Source organism: Ammospiza caudacuta, chromosome 13, assembly GCF_027887145.1.
Source record: "Ammospiza caudacuta isolate bAmmCau1 chromosome 13, bAmmCau1.pri, whole genome shotgun sequence".
NCBI lineage: Eukaryota > Metazoa > Chordata > Aves > Passeriformes > Passerellidae > Ammospiza > Ammospiza caudacuta.
The window spans coordinates 13,558,548-13,574,641 of NC_080605.1; the positions used below are offsets into that span (position 1 = coordinate 13,558,548).

The following is a 16,094-nucleotide window of genomic DNA, read 5'->3' on the forward strand; positions in this document are numbered from 1 at the left end:
TGTCACCTAAAACGCAGACAATTCACCCCAATTTACCTGCATAAAGATGGGGCATTAAAGAAGCAGCTAAATAATTCCTCCTTTAGGCTTTTCTGAGGGTCTGGGTTGGGGTGAACCGCAATGTGTAAGCTCTGTGGAAAGGAACCATTTACTGCTGTTTGTTTCACTGAAGGCAGTGGTTGGTGAGGCCCTTAGGAGTGATCCTGCTGCTGGAACAGGACTCTGTGTGGGAATTCTGCAATGCTTGCAGGGATGCTGGGTGTGCTGGCTCCTGTGACAGAGCTGCTCAAATCTGGCCCTACTGGGTCCTGAAGTCCTCTAGAGCTGCCTCTGAGAGGGTCTGGCTGCTGCAGGTGGGAAAAGCCCTTTGGAGCCTGTGGCTACTCCAGAATTCCAGGGAAACCTCAGAGTTTCTGGGCCTGAGCTCCCCTGCTTTGGTGCCTTGCTGGGTGTGAACTCAAACTGGGAGCACCTCCTCAGGTGTGGAGTGGGAAATTAAATTGCCTAGTGCCATTGTGTCCAGAAGATTTATTGCCTCTACTGCAAGTCTAAATCCTGCTGATTTAGAGGCTGAAGCTGAGCACCGGAGTATCTCAAAGAAATACCCTCACAATACAGAATTACAGGGTTAGGAGTATTTTCCAGCTGGGCACTGTGGTTAGTGCTGTAGCCACAGATGCTGCAATTCCCCGTCTGGAATCGCTGACCATTCATCGAATAGGGACTTTTTGGAGGAGGGATAGGGGTGCAGGGGCAAGTTTTATTTACTAGCAACAAATTCATTCTCTTCTGCCCTCACAAACAGCTGCTAAAATCTGCTGTGAGTGAAGGGGAGATAACACGGATACAGTCTTTTCTCGACATAAAACCCCTAAAAAAGGCGCTTTGTGTTGTAAAGGGGGCTGACCTCTCCCCACCCCAAAACTCCCCCGTTGCTCTCCGGGCAGCATCCCCGCGGACCCGCCCGCTGCTCAAAGAGCGGCGGTGGGAGGAGGAGGAGGAGGAGGAGGAGGGGAAGGAGGAGGAGGAGGAGGGGGAGTCCCGGCGGCGGGATGAGGCCGGGCTGAGCGATGTGCGAGCAGGCAGCGCGCTACTGCCGGGCCGGGGTGCAGAAGCTGCTGCGGAAGCCGGCGCCGGCGCTGCGCGGGCTGGACGGGCTGCTGCGCTGGGCGGCCGCCAGGATGGGCGACAAGGGCCTGGCCGACAGGGAGCTGCTGGCGCCGGGAGCCACCGCCGCCCAGAGGAAGGGCACCTCCGTCATCCTCGATGTGAGTGCTCCCTGCATGCCTGCATCCCGGCTCCTGCCTGCCCCTGGCAAAGGGAATGTTCCCCCGCTCCTGCCTCGAGATGTTCCCGCAGCCCGGCTCCTGCCTCCCCTCGGTAGCGGGGATGTTCCCCTGCTCCTGCCTCCCCTCAGGAATGGGGATGTTCTCCTGCCTCCCCTGGGTAGCGGGGATGTTCCCCCGCTCCTGCGCTGCCCGGAGCCGCCCGGCTCGGCAATCCCTGGGGCTGGCTGGGCGTGTGGGTCCCGCAGCCTCCTGCCCGTGTCCCGCAGCCGCTCGGATCGCGGTTGTTTCCCGGCTCCAGCCTCTCCCGGAGCAGCTGAGCAGGGTTTGCAGCCCGGCTCTCCGCTCACCTGGATCCTGCACGGCGGGCGGCTCGGCAGCAGGGCTGTTCCCCGCATCCTCGGCCGGCTGGGATGGCATGGGATGGGCAGGGGATGCAGCCCAGCTCCGGCATCTCCCGGGCTCGCTGGGTGTAGGGGTGCCCAGATTTAACAACTTCTTTCCAGATCGGTGCCGCTGGGCTGCCCAGGCTATGGGGCTGCAGCCCGGGTCCTGTCCCGGGGCTGCACCGCCCGGGCTGGCCCGGGTCCCCTGTCCCGCTGCCCTGCGCTCCCTGGGACAGCTGGGAAAAGCTGCGCCTTGGTTCTGCGTGTGCTGGAGCGGGCTGGGCACGGGGTGCGGTGTGGATACTGCGCTCCTCTCCTGAGCCCATAGCATTTTTTACCGGATGGGCGTGGAGATGTAGCTTGTGCCCTTCTCCTTGGCAGGACTCTGAACTCTCAGAGCTGCCTGGGCTTTGGGGTGCCCCGTTCAGTGCACCCTCTGGATGGGCTAGGTGTGGGTGCGCACCCCGGTTCTGCAGCCTTTTCCCAGGTCCTGCATCTGAGGATGCACTGTAGGTGTTTAATCCTGGCTGGGGAGGATGTGCTCAGTGCCTCGATTGCTGTATTTATAGGCTCCTGATTAGGGAGCTACCGAGGCTGTTTGCACTTAAATGAATTGGGAGAGTGGGGTGGAATCAGCCGGAGTGCAAATGGTGTAATTACAGTCTTTCTGCAGCATCCAGTAATTAAAGACATGGATCCTCTGTTTTGCTATCTCCTAGCTTAAAAAAAAAATAAATAAAAAAGAAGTAATTAATGCAAAATAAGCTACTGAAGCATTGGCTGTAGTAAAAGATAACTCATGCTCTCCTCAGAGATAGGATAGGCAGTAGTAGCTCATCAAGGCAAGCCCTTACACTCTGTAAATAATTTGCTGAACCCGTAGGCATTGGCGTGGGCTGGAGAGTCTGAAACTCTTCCTTCTCTGAGCACCCTGAGCTGGGAGGCGCTGAGGTTCCCTGAAGAACCATTGTCTCTAATTGCCAAAAGCAGCTCAGAGAGCAGGATGGATGGATGGGTGGGTGATGCTGCCCGTGTTGGGGCCGGCAGGTGGGCAGCTGCAGCCTGGGGGAGTGAGCTTCTGGAGAAACAAGTGCAACTCACACCCTAATTCTTTTAAATTAACTTGTTCAGGAGGGAATTCCTGGGATTTTTTTCTATATTTTTATTGCTTTGGCTTGTTTTGTTTTTTAATCTGTCCTGAAATTGCCAAAATCTTACAATAATTTGGAATCTGAGTTTCAGAGCGCAAATGCAATTAGGAAGCAACATTAAATTTATCTAAGAGGTTTCTTGAGTTAGGAGTGTTTTGCCACCAAAATGGTATCTTATCCATTCAATTTTACTATCTTTAAGTGATTTATTTTTTCACTTTGAGCTTTGAGATTAGGAAAAGAGTAATGAACTTTCAGAATGGGAAACACAGTAGAGCATTGTATTATTTCAGTGGGAAGTACAATAGAGCTGGGCGTGCAGCTCCTGATCATTTTTGCCTTTCACAATGGTACTGGGAGCCCTTTCTCACCTGCTGAAAGTAGAAATGGATTCTGGAAATGTAAGATTTGAGAGCTTAGGGGTTTTTTTTCCCCTCTTCCTTAGAACTTGATTTTCTCCTTTTTCTCCAGGCACAATAGCAAAGGCAATTGAAGCTGTGGCTTCGCTGTAATGGGCTCTTCAAGTGCACTGCAGACCCCCCTTTCATACAAAGGGTTTCAACAGGGAACACCTATCTAGCTTAATTTTCACACATTAGCATGAAAGTAACAAGCATCCCACTGAACGCTCAGGGATGATAACCTGTTTTCCATTTAACTCCTTCACATTTTTGCTGATGGATGTGCTGGGGAAGCAGCAGTCCCAGCCATGCAGCAGAGCGGCTTCTCCATGGGGGAGGAAGAAGGAAAAGACCTGAAAGATTTAATGTTTAACTAACAGGTTTCCATGAGCTATGTGGGCAGTTTCTTGGGGGCTGGAGGAGGAGGGGAAAGCTTGGGCTTGGTTATGAATTAGGTAAAATGGCTTTGACACCAATAGTACCTTAGTCACCACTTCTTTCTCTTCTGGCTTTCTTTTAATTCATCCATCCCCAGTGTTCTTGTTCTGACTCCTCCATGAGGGTGTCTGGTGTGTCAGAACAAACTTTCCTGGGCTCTTCCCACCGAAGAAACACAACTGTGCTGTTGTGGGACCAAACTGAGGCTGAGGAGGAACAAAACACAGCAAGGGGCTGAGATGTCTCCTGCCACCAGCCTGGCTACTGCCACTGGAGGATCAGTCTTAACTTTGGGCTGGCTTCTGTGCTTTTCTTTTACTTTGCCTCAGGCCTTTTAGGTAAAGATTTAAAAAGGTTGAATAGTGTTTACTAGTTCAGCATGAATGAATGAATGAATGGTCAGTTCTTACATTGGACAATTCATCATAAGGGGTTGAGATTGAGCCAGAGGTCTGCACCCATCCTGTGCCCACCCTCAGGTGCCTTCTCTGGGTCTGCTTCAGCTGCAGGAGCCCAAGGCTCAGGGCTGTGCACTGTGCAGCAGGAATTCCCACTCACAGCACAGGCTGTGGATGGACACAGGATATCTGGGGCTTCCTGCACCCACAGGGACAAACCCCCTGTATTAAACACTGTCACAGAGCTGCTCCAACCCACACGAGGAGATGGTGGCATTTCCAGTCAAGAACAAATCCTCAATGTCACAATGCTTGTGAAAAGGAGGATACATTATGTGGGTGTATATTCTCTGTGAGGTTGTATTTGCTGAGTGTGAATGAGTGCATGTGCACACAGAGCTGAGGAGGATGGCCCTGGAGGCACAGGCCATGTCCAGGCAGGTGCTGCTCTCTCTGGGAGTGCCTCAGAGCTGGCTGATCTACTGCCCTTGCTCATCCCCTCCTGCCTTCCTGTCACTGCCAAAGCCTGAGCTGGCAGCAGAAGTGGGAACCCCAGAGCACCTGAGGCAGGTCAGTCACAGCAGCTGCAGATGCTCCATCTGGTTCACAGCTCATCTCCTGCTTGGCATCTAAAATGAGGCTCAGCCTTGGTTATGAATGAGCATCCCCATGGCAGGACTGTGAGCCCCAAGCAGCACTGGCCTCCCTGCCTCCTTTCTTGCCAATACATTGATTTTTGGCTTTATTTTAAACACTCCTGAAGAACACAGTTCCATTCATTTCAGATGAGACGAAGCTTTCTGTTTTATCTACCCTGTTGTTTCCTGAAAATTAATTTTGACCCTTATCTGATTTTTTATTATTTGACAGAAAGATAATTTCAAATCCATCTCATTCTTACAGCTAGTCTTGCAACCTCACTTATGTGGCCAACTCTGGTTTGTGCTTCTTCAGCCCCATGGGATTGGGTGAGGTGTCTGGATAGAAAATACAGAGAATTTGGGTTGTGCCAATGGTCCATTTCCTAATGTACATCCAGAACTGCCATTTCCAGCCATTCTGTCAATGCCATGATTTCCAGGGCAGCCTTCAATAACAAGGCTCTTTCAGCCACAAGAATCCCAGGAATCCCTTCTCACTCCTCTTCTGTTTTGACCTTTTTTCTTCTAAAATGTTTTCATTTTGTTTGTTGAGGTTTATTTCAAGGTTCCTTCATTCCCCTTCCCTTGTCCTTGTTTACCTCCTCACTGTGAGTGAGCTGGGAGGGCTCTTTTCCTCCTCCTTTATCCTCCCTTTGTGAAATCCATGGTTTGACATCTTCCCCTGAGCTGTACCTGCAGGCACAGCTGGAGAGGAGGGCCAGGGCAGGCCAGGCTCTCTTCCTTCAGGGGCTGCTCACTGCCAGGTACAGGATCACACAGGAGAGCCCATCCCTTCTCCTCTGATCTCCAGCCTTTGCAAGTGGGTGCTTGAAATGCAGCTGAACAGAAAAGTAACTTCTAGTGCTGAACGTCAGCAGGTCAGAACATCAGCTGCAGCTCTCACCTCTCTCATGAAACTTTAATTTAGGACAGCCAGGTGAAGTCCAAAGAGAAGGTAAGAGTGAAAGCACAGGTTGGGACATGGTGTCAGCTGCTCTTCTCTTGGGGAGGAAGGGAAAAAGAAAAAGGATCTGCTTTGAAGTGGGAAAATGCCCAGAGACCTGGAGCTCTGCACAGCCTTGTTTTGTGGGGAGCCAGTGCAGATGGGACAGTATTTCTACACCAGTGGCATATTCCTTACTGAAACACAAAGTAAAACCTTTCTCCTTGCATGGGGAACACTCAACCTGGGGATGTCTAAAGACATAGTCTATAGTGACAAAGCTTCAGGTCATTATTTTCTCACATTTTCACCAGAAAGAGCAACAGAGAGGAGATTCCTACTGGTGCCTCAAGTTTGAGAAATAAAGGCCATACCTGATACAAAACCTTGTCCCAACCCCAAAGGAAGTGTCAAGACTTGTAGGGAGAGGAACAGAAAGCCAGGACAGGAATGCAGGACCATAGTATGAGGATCAACAATATTTTTAGGTCTGTGTGGGTCTCTGGATGCCTTCTTATCCAGAGGCTTTCCTCATGCATGAGACATGATTATGTTTGTCTTCTATTCTGCACCCAGATTATGATGGAAAACAGAATTTCAGCTCAGCTGCATTCTATTTTATATCAACATCTTATTAACCTGGTGAAGGGATTATAAACTCCACAAACCTTTAATAATTCTTGGGCTTCTTAGGGGAGTGCTATTGTGAATTTAATAAAATTCGTGAGAAACCCTTCATTAAGAAGCCTCCAGTGTGGCATGTTCTCATCCAGGAGCTTTGAGAAGGCAGATATAATGTTTAAATTTGAAACCATCATTTTTTTTTCAAGTTTATTATTACCACCAGGGTTTTGAATTGCTTACTTCTGGCAGTTAAATATCTACAGTAGCCATTTGAGAGAATAGCAAAAACACACATTTAGAGAAAACCTATTGGAAATCTTGACAGAAGTTCTTTGCTTTAGAGAAAATAGTGTTTATATTCATCTAAACCACTGGTAAATGGGTTAAGTGAGCCACAGACAGCAAACTGAATGCACTGCCTGTATAAATCCTATGAAATGGGTTAATGCCCATATTGTGGGCATCCTGTGGGCTCCCTGTGTGACTTAGCCTGTGTTTCAGGAGCTTTGCTTAACAGCTTCAAAGCACAGCTGATGGGGGAGATGGTGGCTGTGGTACTTGGAGTGGATAATTCCTCATTTCCCATCCGAGATCCTGCAGTGCCCCCCGGTTGGGAACAGGGGGTGATGGAGCGGAAAGAGCATCCCTGGCCAGGCTGAGCCAGGGGACGGTCCCGGCCCCGTGCAGGCACGGGGAGCCAATGGCTGCTGGGGGCCTGGCAGCACAGGGCACCTCTCCATCCATATTTCATTGGCTCCTCTCCCCCTGACCTCCAGGGCTGAGTCTGAGTGCCTTTGCTGCTGGGAGGAGATGGAGCTGCTGCGGGCTGGATGGGCTCTGCAGCTCTGCCTTGGAATGACACAGCAGCCTCACTGGTGTTCTTCTGGAGCTGTCATTGCCCCCAGCCCCCTGGGAGCCTGGCACCATCATGGGTCTGCTCTCCCGCCCATAGGGAAGCTGTGAGGGGCTCCCTTCCATCCCCACCTTTCCCTTATGGAGTCTCACCACCTCCTTCCCACAGGGGAGCAACAAATCCAGGACCTGAGCAGAAGGTGTCTTTGGGCTGGGTGGGGGAGGGCACTCTGCTGATCTAGAGCATAAATCCTGGGTCTTCACAGCAGCAGCATTTTGGCAGCACTGCCAAGCTATCACAGACTATATTACATCTTTATCAGGCTCCCAATGCTCATTCCAGTGCTCATACCTTGATGCAGTGTCTGCCTGTGCTGACAGATTACTTTGTCTTAAATTGTTTTTTCCCTCCAGGTGTCCCAGTTTTTATTTATTTTTTTTTTTATGTGTGCAAATTTTAGGTGCTTCAATTAAGTTGAGAGAATAAATCCTGCTCATTAGCAATAAAAGCCAAGCAGCTTGGTCCTGTGGAATAAACTTTGATAAGTAACACAGCTGATGTGATCTTTCAACAACACATCGTGTTCATTTACTAATAGTCATACTTTAGGGAGTATCTGAGAGAGTTAAAGCCCTAAAATATTCACTTAGTGCAGCTGGATATAAATACTTCAATTTCTAAACATTTCTTCCATTTCTTAGTTTTTTTTTTTCCTGTTGCTCTAAGTATTCCTTGCAAGGAGCACTGCAGGTTGAGCCTTTCTTCTGCTTTAATTTACATTTTTCCAATTGGTTTTGCCTCCCCATTCTCCCTCTGCCAGCTGTGCTTAGTGGGATGGTGATCTCCCCTGGGACCTTAGGACAGGCATTGCTCCTGGCTGTAATGCCTTGGTTTCAAAGCAGTGGGAAGAGCAACAGAAGGATGTGCTGATGAAACAAAAACCCCAGAAATAACCAGCACCCAGGAAGAGAGCTGCCTCATCTGGAGGTGCTCGTGGGGAGTGAGGATTTGGGGTGTCCAAGCCATGGCAAGAGGAATATTTCATGCAGTGGGCAGAGCATACTGAGCGCAGTGAGGGATGTGTGCCAAAGCCAGCAGCTTGCTGGGGCCCTGCTGGGGTTTATTCCTTCTTCCCATAGACAAGCCATGACTGGCTGGCCTTTCAAACCCAAATTAATCATCAATGAAATCTGTAAGTGTGGAGAGAGGTTGGATTTTCCCTCCCAAACCTTCTAATTTCTCTTATAAAATGGAGGTCAGCACGAGAGGGGTTTTGCTGTGGTCCCAAGCTGTAATCCTTGCAGCAGTTCCTGTGGCTCCCAACTCTTTGGTTTGGCTCAGGCAGAGGGGTTTTGCCTCTGCTCAAGTGCACCAGAAGGTCCTGCTTTGACTCTGCCCCGGGCTGCAGAGCCTCACAAGGACTTTGGACAAAAGAATGATTAATGTTCCTTAATTAAGCCATATTCAGTGAAATAGCATATTCTGCAATTCAGTTTGTCTCTTGGGGTTCTTGTTTTGTGCAGCAATTTCTCTTCTGGTATTTTTTTTTTATTTAATGGTTTTATGACCCAGAAAATATGAGATTCTATTTTATGGCTGACTCTGATCTGTCTTGCTGGTGCTTTTATTCCCTCCTCAGGGAAATTTCTTTGTACAACTAAAATCTCTGTTCTTGCTCAAATTAATAGGGTCAGGCCTGAAGAGATGATGAGAATATTTTACCTTTTCTGCCCAGATTAATTTTTTTGTAATCTATGGCCAACCTGTGCTAGTGGCCATTATTGGCAGGCACCTGTAATTTTCCAGCCTTTGCACAGGCCTTTTGCTATTAATTGCATTTTATTGGCAAGGTCAGCAGAGCAAAACAGCACAGCCCTATAGAAGCAGATGAGGGATGTAATTTAGGGATGCAGAAGTCATGCAAAACACAGGCAGGATGGCAGCTCAGCTCTGCAGGGGTGACAAAGTAGAAGTTATGCAAAACAAAGATATTTGGCTTATTCAGAAGTGGAGGTTGAGGAACAGCCACCTACAAAGGACTCCAGATGTTGAAGATCCATGAGAGGATTTTTGTTAAGGGGTGTGACTGTGTAAAATTAAGTAATACATATACATCAAGTAAGGGGAGCTAGCTAATTAATGTGCAATCAGTGTGTGTGGCTAAAAACTCCATTAGAGCAAGAGCCCTCCAAGTGACCAGCTGATTTCAGTGTTAGGGGACAATTCCTCAGATGAGACTGGTGGAAAAAACTGCAGTTGTTTCTGTCCTATTTCTCCCTGGCAAGTTCTATAGTGCTACACATTATTGCAATTTTTTTCCTTCTGAAATGGCCATTTGATTCCTCTCTGTGGGCTGCTCTCCACGCTGTAGTTTTAAGTCTAAATATAATCTCCTTCCCACGCAGGAGACTTGCTTTAAAAAAAATGTTGTAAATGATTTTTTTTCACAAGTGCAGAGCTGTGAAACTTGGTTTAAGAGATTGTATTGACTCCAGAGAAATTGTCTGGACTGGCTGCACGGCTGTGGGAATTTTTTTTAGTGTGTATTTTTCTGGTGTTGTATTCATGGTTTTAGCTTCCTTAAGTGAGGGAGGTGCTGGAAGTGCTGAAAGCATTTCCACCAGTTATTCCAGTTATTCCATCAGTATTTTGTGTTGCTCTGGGGGAAATGAGCTGAGATTTGGGGAGGGTGAGCTCAGTAAAACCCTGAACTTGAGGGTTGGAGCACTTGAACCTGCCCTGTGTGTGGGGCTGAGCAAAGGGCTTCACCCCCAAGCTGGACAACACAGCTAACACATTTCTCTCTCTCTCTCTTTCAATTCTAGATTTTCAGAAGAGCTGACAAAAATGGTAAGTCTGTGCATTCATACTTCACATTTCTTGATTGGAATATTGTCAGTATTACTGTTTTTCCTGATAGTAACATCCAAGTGTTTAAATGCTGCTCAGTTTGCTGGGTCTGACACTGATCCACTCAAAACATCAGAAAAGGTTTGGGGGTTTTTTTGGAAAACATGGTCTAAGAGCAGAAGTGATCCTGGTATGCAGGTTGGCATGGCAGAATCCACCAGATTAAGAGCAATTTCACAAAAACAACATAAAAATAAATCACAGGTAAGTGATAAATGAGGATCCACCCTTTAGTAAGCTTGAAGTAGCTTTGCAAAACAAACCTAACTTGGGAATATGAATAGTTTGGTTCCTGAGGGACTGGACCATACATCAAAGAGCAGCACACATTGTGCCTGTGGAAAGCTGAACACCTGCACTGAGCCCAGCCAAGTCTTTGCATTTGGAATAACCTGGATGAGTCTTCATTAAATTACTTGGAAAGGGAGAACTGGAAAGGTAACAAGCTTAAGGAAAGAAGAGTCAGTGGGCCCAACCCCAGGATCTTTCCACAGCCTGAAAAGCAGTTTTATTTTAGATAAAATCCCAAGAGTTAGTGTCTATTCTTTCCTTGTTGTAGAAGAAAATTGTAGAAGGAAATTAAATGTGCATCAGAACTCTGTGTGTTTGCAGAGGGATCTGTGGGAGGGTCGTGCAGAGGAGCACAGGGGAGAGTTTGGTTGTTCTCCTCCAGCTTTAAAAGGGAGATACCTGATTTCTGCTGGGGCTCATGGATGGGTATCCTCACTGCCCCTGGGTAAGGAGGTGCTGCCAGCTGGCTCAAAATAAGAATAAATGCCATGTAGCTGTGGGCACTTGGTAATGGCAACTGACAGAGTAATGAGATACTGAAGTTTGCTGCTTAGGAAAGCTGAGCAATTGTGTGATACAAGGAGAGTGAAGAGGAAAAAATGAGTTTATGCTCTTGGCATCAGACTGTCTGACTTCAGAGATGGTGCTGGGAGGTATTTGAACTGCCAAGGGTGAGAAGGTCAATTGTCCTGCCTCTCCTGACCCTCAGTGCAGGGAGAGTGGCTGGATCTCTTAAGGAAGGCCAGGTGCTCTCTGGTGAAGGAGCTTTCTCCATCTCTGCTCCCACTCTTGTTGCCTGCAGTGCCCAGGACCTGCAGCTCCAGTGTTTGGGAGCACAGTGGGTGCTCTCCATGGGATCAGTGCTGCCCTTCCCTTTTCATGGGCACAGCTGGCACAAAGCACCTGGAGCTAAGTGACACCTCTGTCCCCAGGCTGTCCCCTGCCAGGTGTCACTCTGGAGCAGGGACTGTCACCCTGGGGCTGTCCCCTGAAGGACTGTGCATCCTCCAGGGGTTCTCCTCACATTTATTTAGATGCTGCTTTTTCCTTGACACTTGCCAGCCATGGTGACCAGTGTCACCAACCATTCATATTTGATGAACTCTGGATAACAGAGTTTGCCACTCATTATAATTAGCTCAGTGTGTTCCTCTGCAGCCTTTTGGGCTCACAGCTCCCCACTGCCCCTCTCCAGCCTCCTGCAGCTCACAGCAGCTGCTGCAGGAGATGTGCAAGAATATTTCCCTTGGTACAGCCTCTCTGAAAACTAGGGCTCAGAGGTTTCCAGAGCCAGAGGTAATATCTTTGTATTTCGTACCCCTGGGGATCTCTTTTTCACAATTTCTCTGTGACATTCTGGACTTTAATTTATTGATTTGTTGAAATTCAGCCTATTCATGGCTTTGCCTGTTACAGCTCCAAGGAACAGTGGAAGCATCAGCCTGCTGCTTTTATGTCTCACAGCAGGTGCTGTGCACAGCCCTCTGAGGAAAAACGAAAATCTCACACTTTTTATTTTTGTCAGAATCCCAGGATGGGGCCCTGGGCCCTGGACAGACTGTTAAAAACAGAAGTGCAGAGATTACCAAAATATTTTATTTCTGTGGTGTGCACAGAGCAGAGGTTCCTGTCTGGAACCCTCCCTGGCAGGGGCTTTGCTGTTCTGCTGAACCAGCTGAGATGGGTCATTATTCAGTGTGGGATGGGGGATACTGGGGAGAGCCCCCTTGGCAGGGAGGGCTGGCAGCTTCACCCAGAGCTGGCACCCCTTGCTTTCCTCAGCTGTGCCAAAGCCACTCTCACAGACCTGTGCTGGAACACTGCAGAAATAGGGCAGGGAAAAATCTGAACGAAACTTCAGCTCTTGACATCTGGTTTAACTACAACATCTCATTTAACTTTTTCCATGCAGAGATCAGAGGGTTAAAGGCTTACCTAAAAGACAAAGGAAAGGATTGTAAGATAAGGAGTAGTCTCATTTAATGTGCAGTCAAGAGGTCATAAATTTGGAAATCTTTTCAGCATCTTGATTTTTTTTTTTTTTTCCCCAGCTTGGTAAAAATGGCACATATTGTGATAAAGCAGAGTGGCTGGCTCAGGCACGGTAACTATGGAGCCTGATAGCTTGAATTTAAGAGCATCTTCCCCCTCCCCCTTTCTTCCAAACCTTCTCACATAAATTGTTAATTCATGTAAAACTGGATGTTCTTGCTGCAAGATGCTAAACCATGTTATTTCCCCTGCCATGTTCAGGTGCTTGTGTTTAGGTGATTTCATTCAGTGCCTACATGTACTAAAAGGCTGCTAATGAAGCAGCTCCTTCTTGTTAAAAAACATCCTGGTCTCCTGTTCCAGAGGAGTGAGATTCTGTCTATAATGTGAGCTAAGCTCTCAACCTTTTCCCCAGTGACAACATCAAGTAGTTTTGTAACTATCTACACGATAAACTTGAAAATGGTCTGCATGAGACACCTGGAAATGCTGAGCACATTGGAGATAACTGGATAAACTGACAAATGCTCTGAAAAAGGGAGAAGGGCTGGAGTGTAACCTGACAGTGAATAACTCTGTTAGATCTAGTCATGCTTTGCAGGGGCATGGCTGTTAGTCATTCAAAATAATTTTTTCTTTTGTGTAGGAGTGTTTTTCCTTTCTCTGCTAATAAATCCACCTACTGTCTTGTAATCCTCCCAGTCCCAGTAAACAATACTTAATCATTTATTTGGAATGTGCTGGGAAAAGGAAGCATCTTGTTTTAGGCTGGAGCAGCAGAGCTGCCAATCATCTCAGTTATCTACTGTGTACTTAATCCTCTCATTAGAAAGCTGCTAATCAATTAAATAGCCCAGGATCCTCTTTGAAAGATTAAAAGAGTTTCATTTTGGCAGAACAGTCTAACTGCTAACAATCCATTATAGATAAGCATCTTCCCAAAAACCGATGCTTTATCTGGAAATCTCCAGCTCACAGCAACTACCCAGCCCCCATGCCTGGAGTGTAACTAAATGCAAAGTGCAGCCAGCTTGAATCTGTGCTTTATTTTGGTGGGGTTTGCCGTAATTATTAGTGCTTTATTTTGGTGGGGTTTGCTGTAATTATTAGTGCTTTAGTTGGGTGGGGTTTGCTGTAACTATCAGATGCTGCTCATGGCAATGGGCACCTGTCTGACCCACCCACAGGTCTCCATTCCCAGGCAATGGAGCTTTAGGGGGTTTCCCCTCAACCTCTGCCCTGGAAGAGGAGAGATGCAAAAGGAAACATGCCGAAACCTTGGTTATAAAACTCCTACAGAAAATGGCAGGAGGATTTGGCAGTGGCAGTATTGCACCTGACAGTGACCAGTGATGGGTTAGTACTGTGGTTCAGTCAACTTGGCATCTTCCTTGTGATTCCTGTACCAAGCCCAAGCCCAAACTGTTCTGGTTCTCCCTTCAAATTATACCTAGAGAAGGATGGGAATGAAGCCATTCTGTGCACGCTGTCCTGAATAGCTCCTGTTATCAGAAATGAAATCCAATGAAGTGTGAAGAAATCCAGAGTACAAATGCTGAGAGGAGGTTTCAGCTTTCAGTGGTCTGAATGATCAGCTGAGGGCCTGCAGAGGACGTAGCAGAGCTAATAAAGGAAAAAAGGGAAGCATGAATGAAGCAGGAATTGGTGTTTGGAAAGGGCTTCTTGGTTAAGAGCCATGAGGGCAATGGCATTGTGCCCATTCCTATCCCAGTAGGGCTTGTCCTTTAAATAGCTGCTCACAGATTTCTGTTAGTCACTTAAGGGCTCATTAAATGAGATTTATGCTGCTATTCTGTGTAAGGAAAGGTCTGCACATCCCAGTGCTACAAGTCTCATAGCAAATTGCACTACAAGCCATGGGGGCACACAGAGAGCTCCTGACAAGAAGGGAACACAAATGGCTTTGCATTTGCACATCAGCATCACCACAAAGTGGCCAGGGAGCTGTGCCCTTGTGAGGAGAGGGAGCTCTGCTGCCTGCACGGAAACTGGCACTGCTGCTCTGCCTGGTGGCTTTGCGCCCGTGGTGCCACTGCTGACCCCTGGCTTGGGGACCTCAAAGGCTCCAAAAGCTGGAAAAAGGCAGAAAAACAAAACCAAGCAAATGAAAAGCCTCAGGCACTTCTCTCAGCCCCAGCTTGAGATGTTCAAGAGCTCAAGTTCTTCATCATGTTCAAGAAGGCATGTCCTAAGTGTCAGCTGAGTAGAAATCAGCCTTGTTAAACCAGCACAGAAAGGAAGAGAGTGAGGCTTCTCCCATGGATGGGATTTCTTGATGAAGGGATGGTGGTGGGAGAGCAGGGAGGGTCCTGAGCCTTCAGCAGAGGGAAAAGGATGAATGAACCCAGGGGCTCTCCAGAGGAACACATGGGTGAAGCCACCAGCAATTTCCAGCAATTTCCAGCCCTTCACAAAAGCTGTGTGCCTGTCCTCAGTGTCATGCTTGTGGGCAGGGACAGTTCCTCTGAGGACTTTGCAGATCTGGGGAATTTAGGGTGTTTAGTGGTAATAGCTCTCATAGTCTCACCCACCTTGTCCAGACCCCACTGGGAGAAGTAATTTTGATTCCCTCTAGTGAGCCTAAAGTAGGAAGAAATGTGTGTTTGTCTGTGGATGTGCCTAGAGTTCAAATTCACAAATGCAACCAGACACAGGGTACTGTGTAAATGCTTCCTTTTCTTCCTTTCACTCTGAATGCCTCTTGCTTATCTTGAATTATTAGTACGGAAATCGGGGTAAAATTGAGTGAAAATGCCTCTTCAGTTCCGGTAGTGTGGGATCACAGAGAAATTCACAGAGTCTGATGGAGAAAATGATCACTGGTGAGCAGACGACCCAAAGACCCCATTTTTAGCTTGGTAACTGTCCACAAGTTGTTTCTAAGACTTGAAATATTTCTCTTCCCCCATTTCCCCATGAATTTGAGGCCCTTTTAGAAGATACACTTGCACAGGACTTGCTGTAGCAACTAGCACTTCTGTAACCTGGCCTTCAAGGCATCTAAGGAGGAAAAGTTAGGGCATTGTAACTTTGGGTGTTTTTATTGGATCTTAAAAAGATGCTAAGTTAGGCACTGATAACTCCATATATATAAAAATAATATCAGAATAAAAAGACCCTGAACGCCTAATAAGCTTCTTGTTGCACACATAACCCTTCTTTCCACAGTGACAAGCCCTGTGGTGAATTGTGCTTTAACTGTGAGCCCTTGGGTGTTTTGCAGTTCCTGTTTTAATGGGTTATCACTCTTCAAAACCACTTATTTCTGGAGTCAGGTAATTACCTTCTGCATGGCCACTGCTTCTCGTGTGCTGGGAAAACCTTCAGCTATTCCTATCCTGCTGGTGCATCTAAATTAAGTCATTAGTTCTCAGTGAGAATATTTATAATTCTTGCATAACAAAACCAGTATTAGCAGCCTCCCACATATAAGTAGAAAAATTCAGTAATGAATCAGGCTTTGTTACTATGGGTAAATCTGATAGGTCTTCCATGACCAGATGACCAGTCTGAATGTATTTATCTTTGTCTTTTGAGCAAATAAGAAAAGATTTGCATTTAGATAGTCTAGATTTCATGTGGTGATCAAAAAGCACCTTTTTGTAAGGCTGTGCAGTCACCTTTATTTACAAGGAGAAAGTTTGAATTTGTTTTCAGTTATTTGGACTCCTGTATCATCCCCAAGGTCTCTCAGTTATGCTTCCAAGTCCTTGCAAAGCTCACAGCACATGATTTGGGAGGGAGGACATCTGCTTGAAT

At 47.3% G+C, this 16,094-nt stretch overlaps 1 protein-coding gene across 1 annotated transcript in view; it reads left to right on the forward strand.

The window, feature by feature from the left end:
* The first annotated feature begins 1,070 nt into the window (after positions 1–1,070).
* NECAB2 (N-terminal EF-hand calcium binding protein 2) overlaps positions 1,071–16,094 on the forward strand; it is a 70,377-nt gene continuing 55,353 nt past the window's right edge. The window contains exons 1-2 of the mRNA XM_058813683.1: positions 1,071–1,268; positions 9,947–9,971. Coding sequence (XP_058669666.1) covers positions 1,071–1,268; positions 9,947–9,971 — 223 coding nt within the window. The remainder of the gene's footprint in view (positions 1,269–9,946; positions 9,972–16,094) is intronic.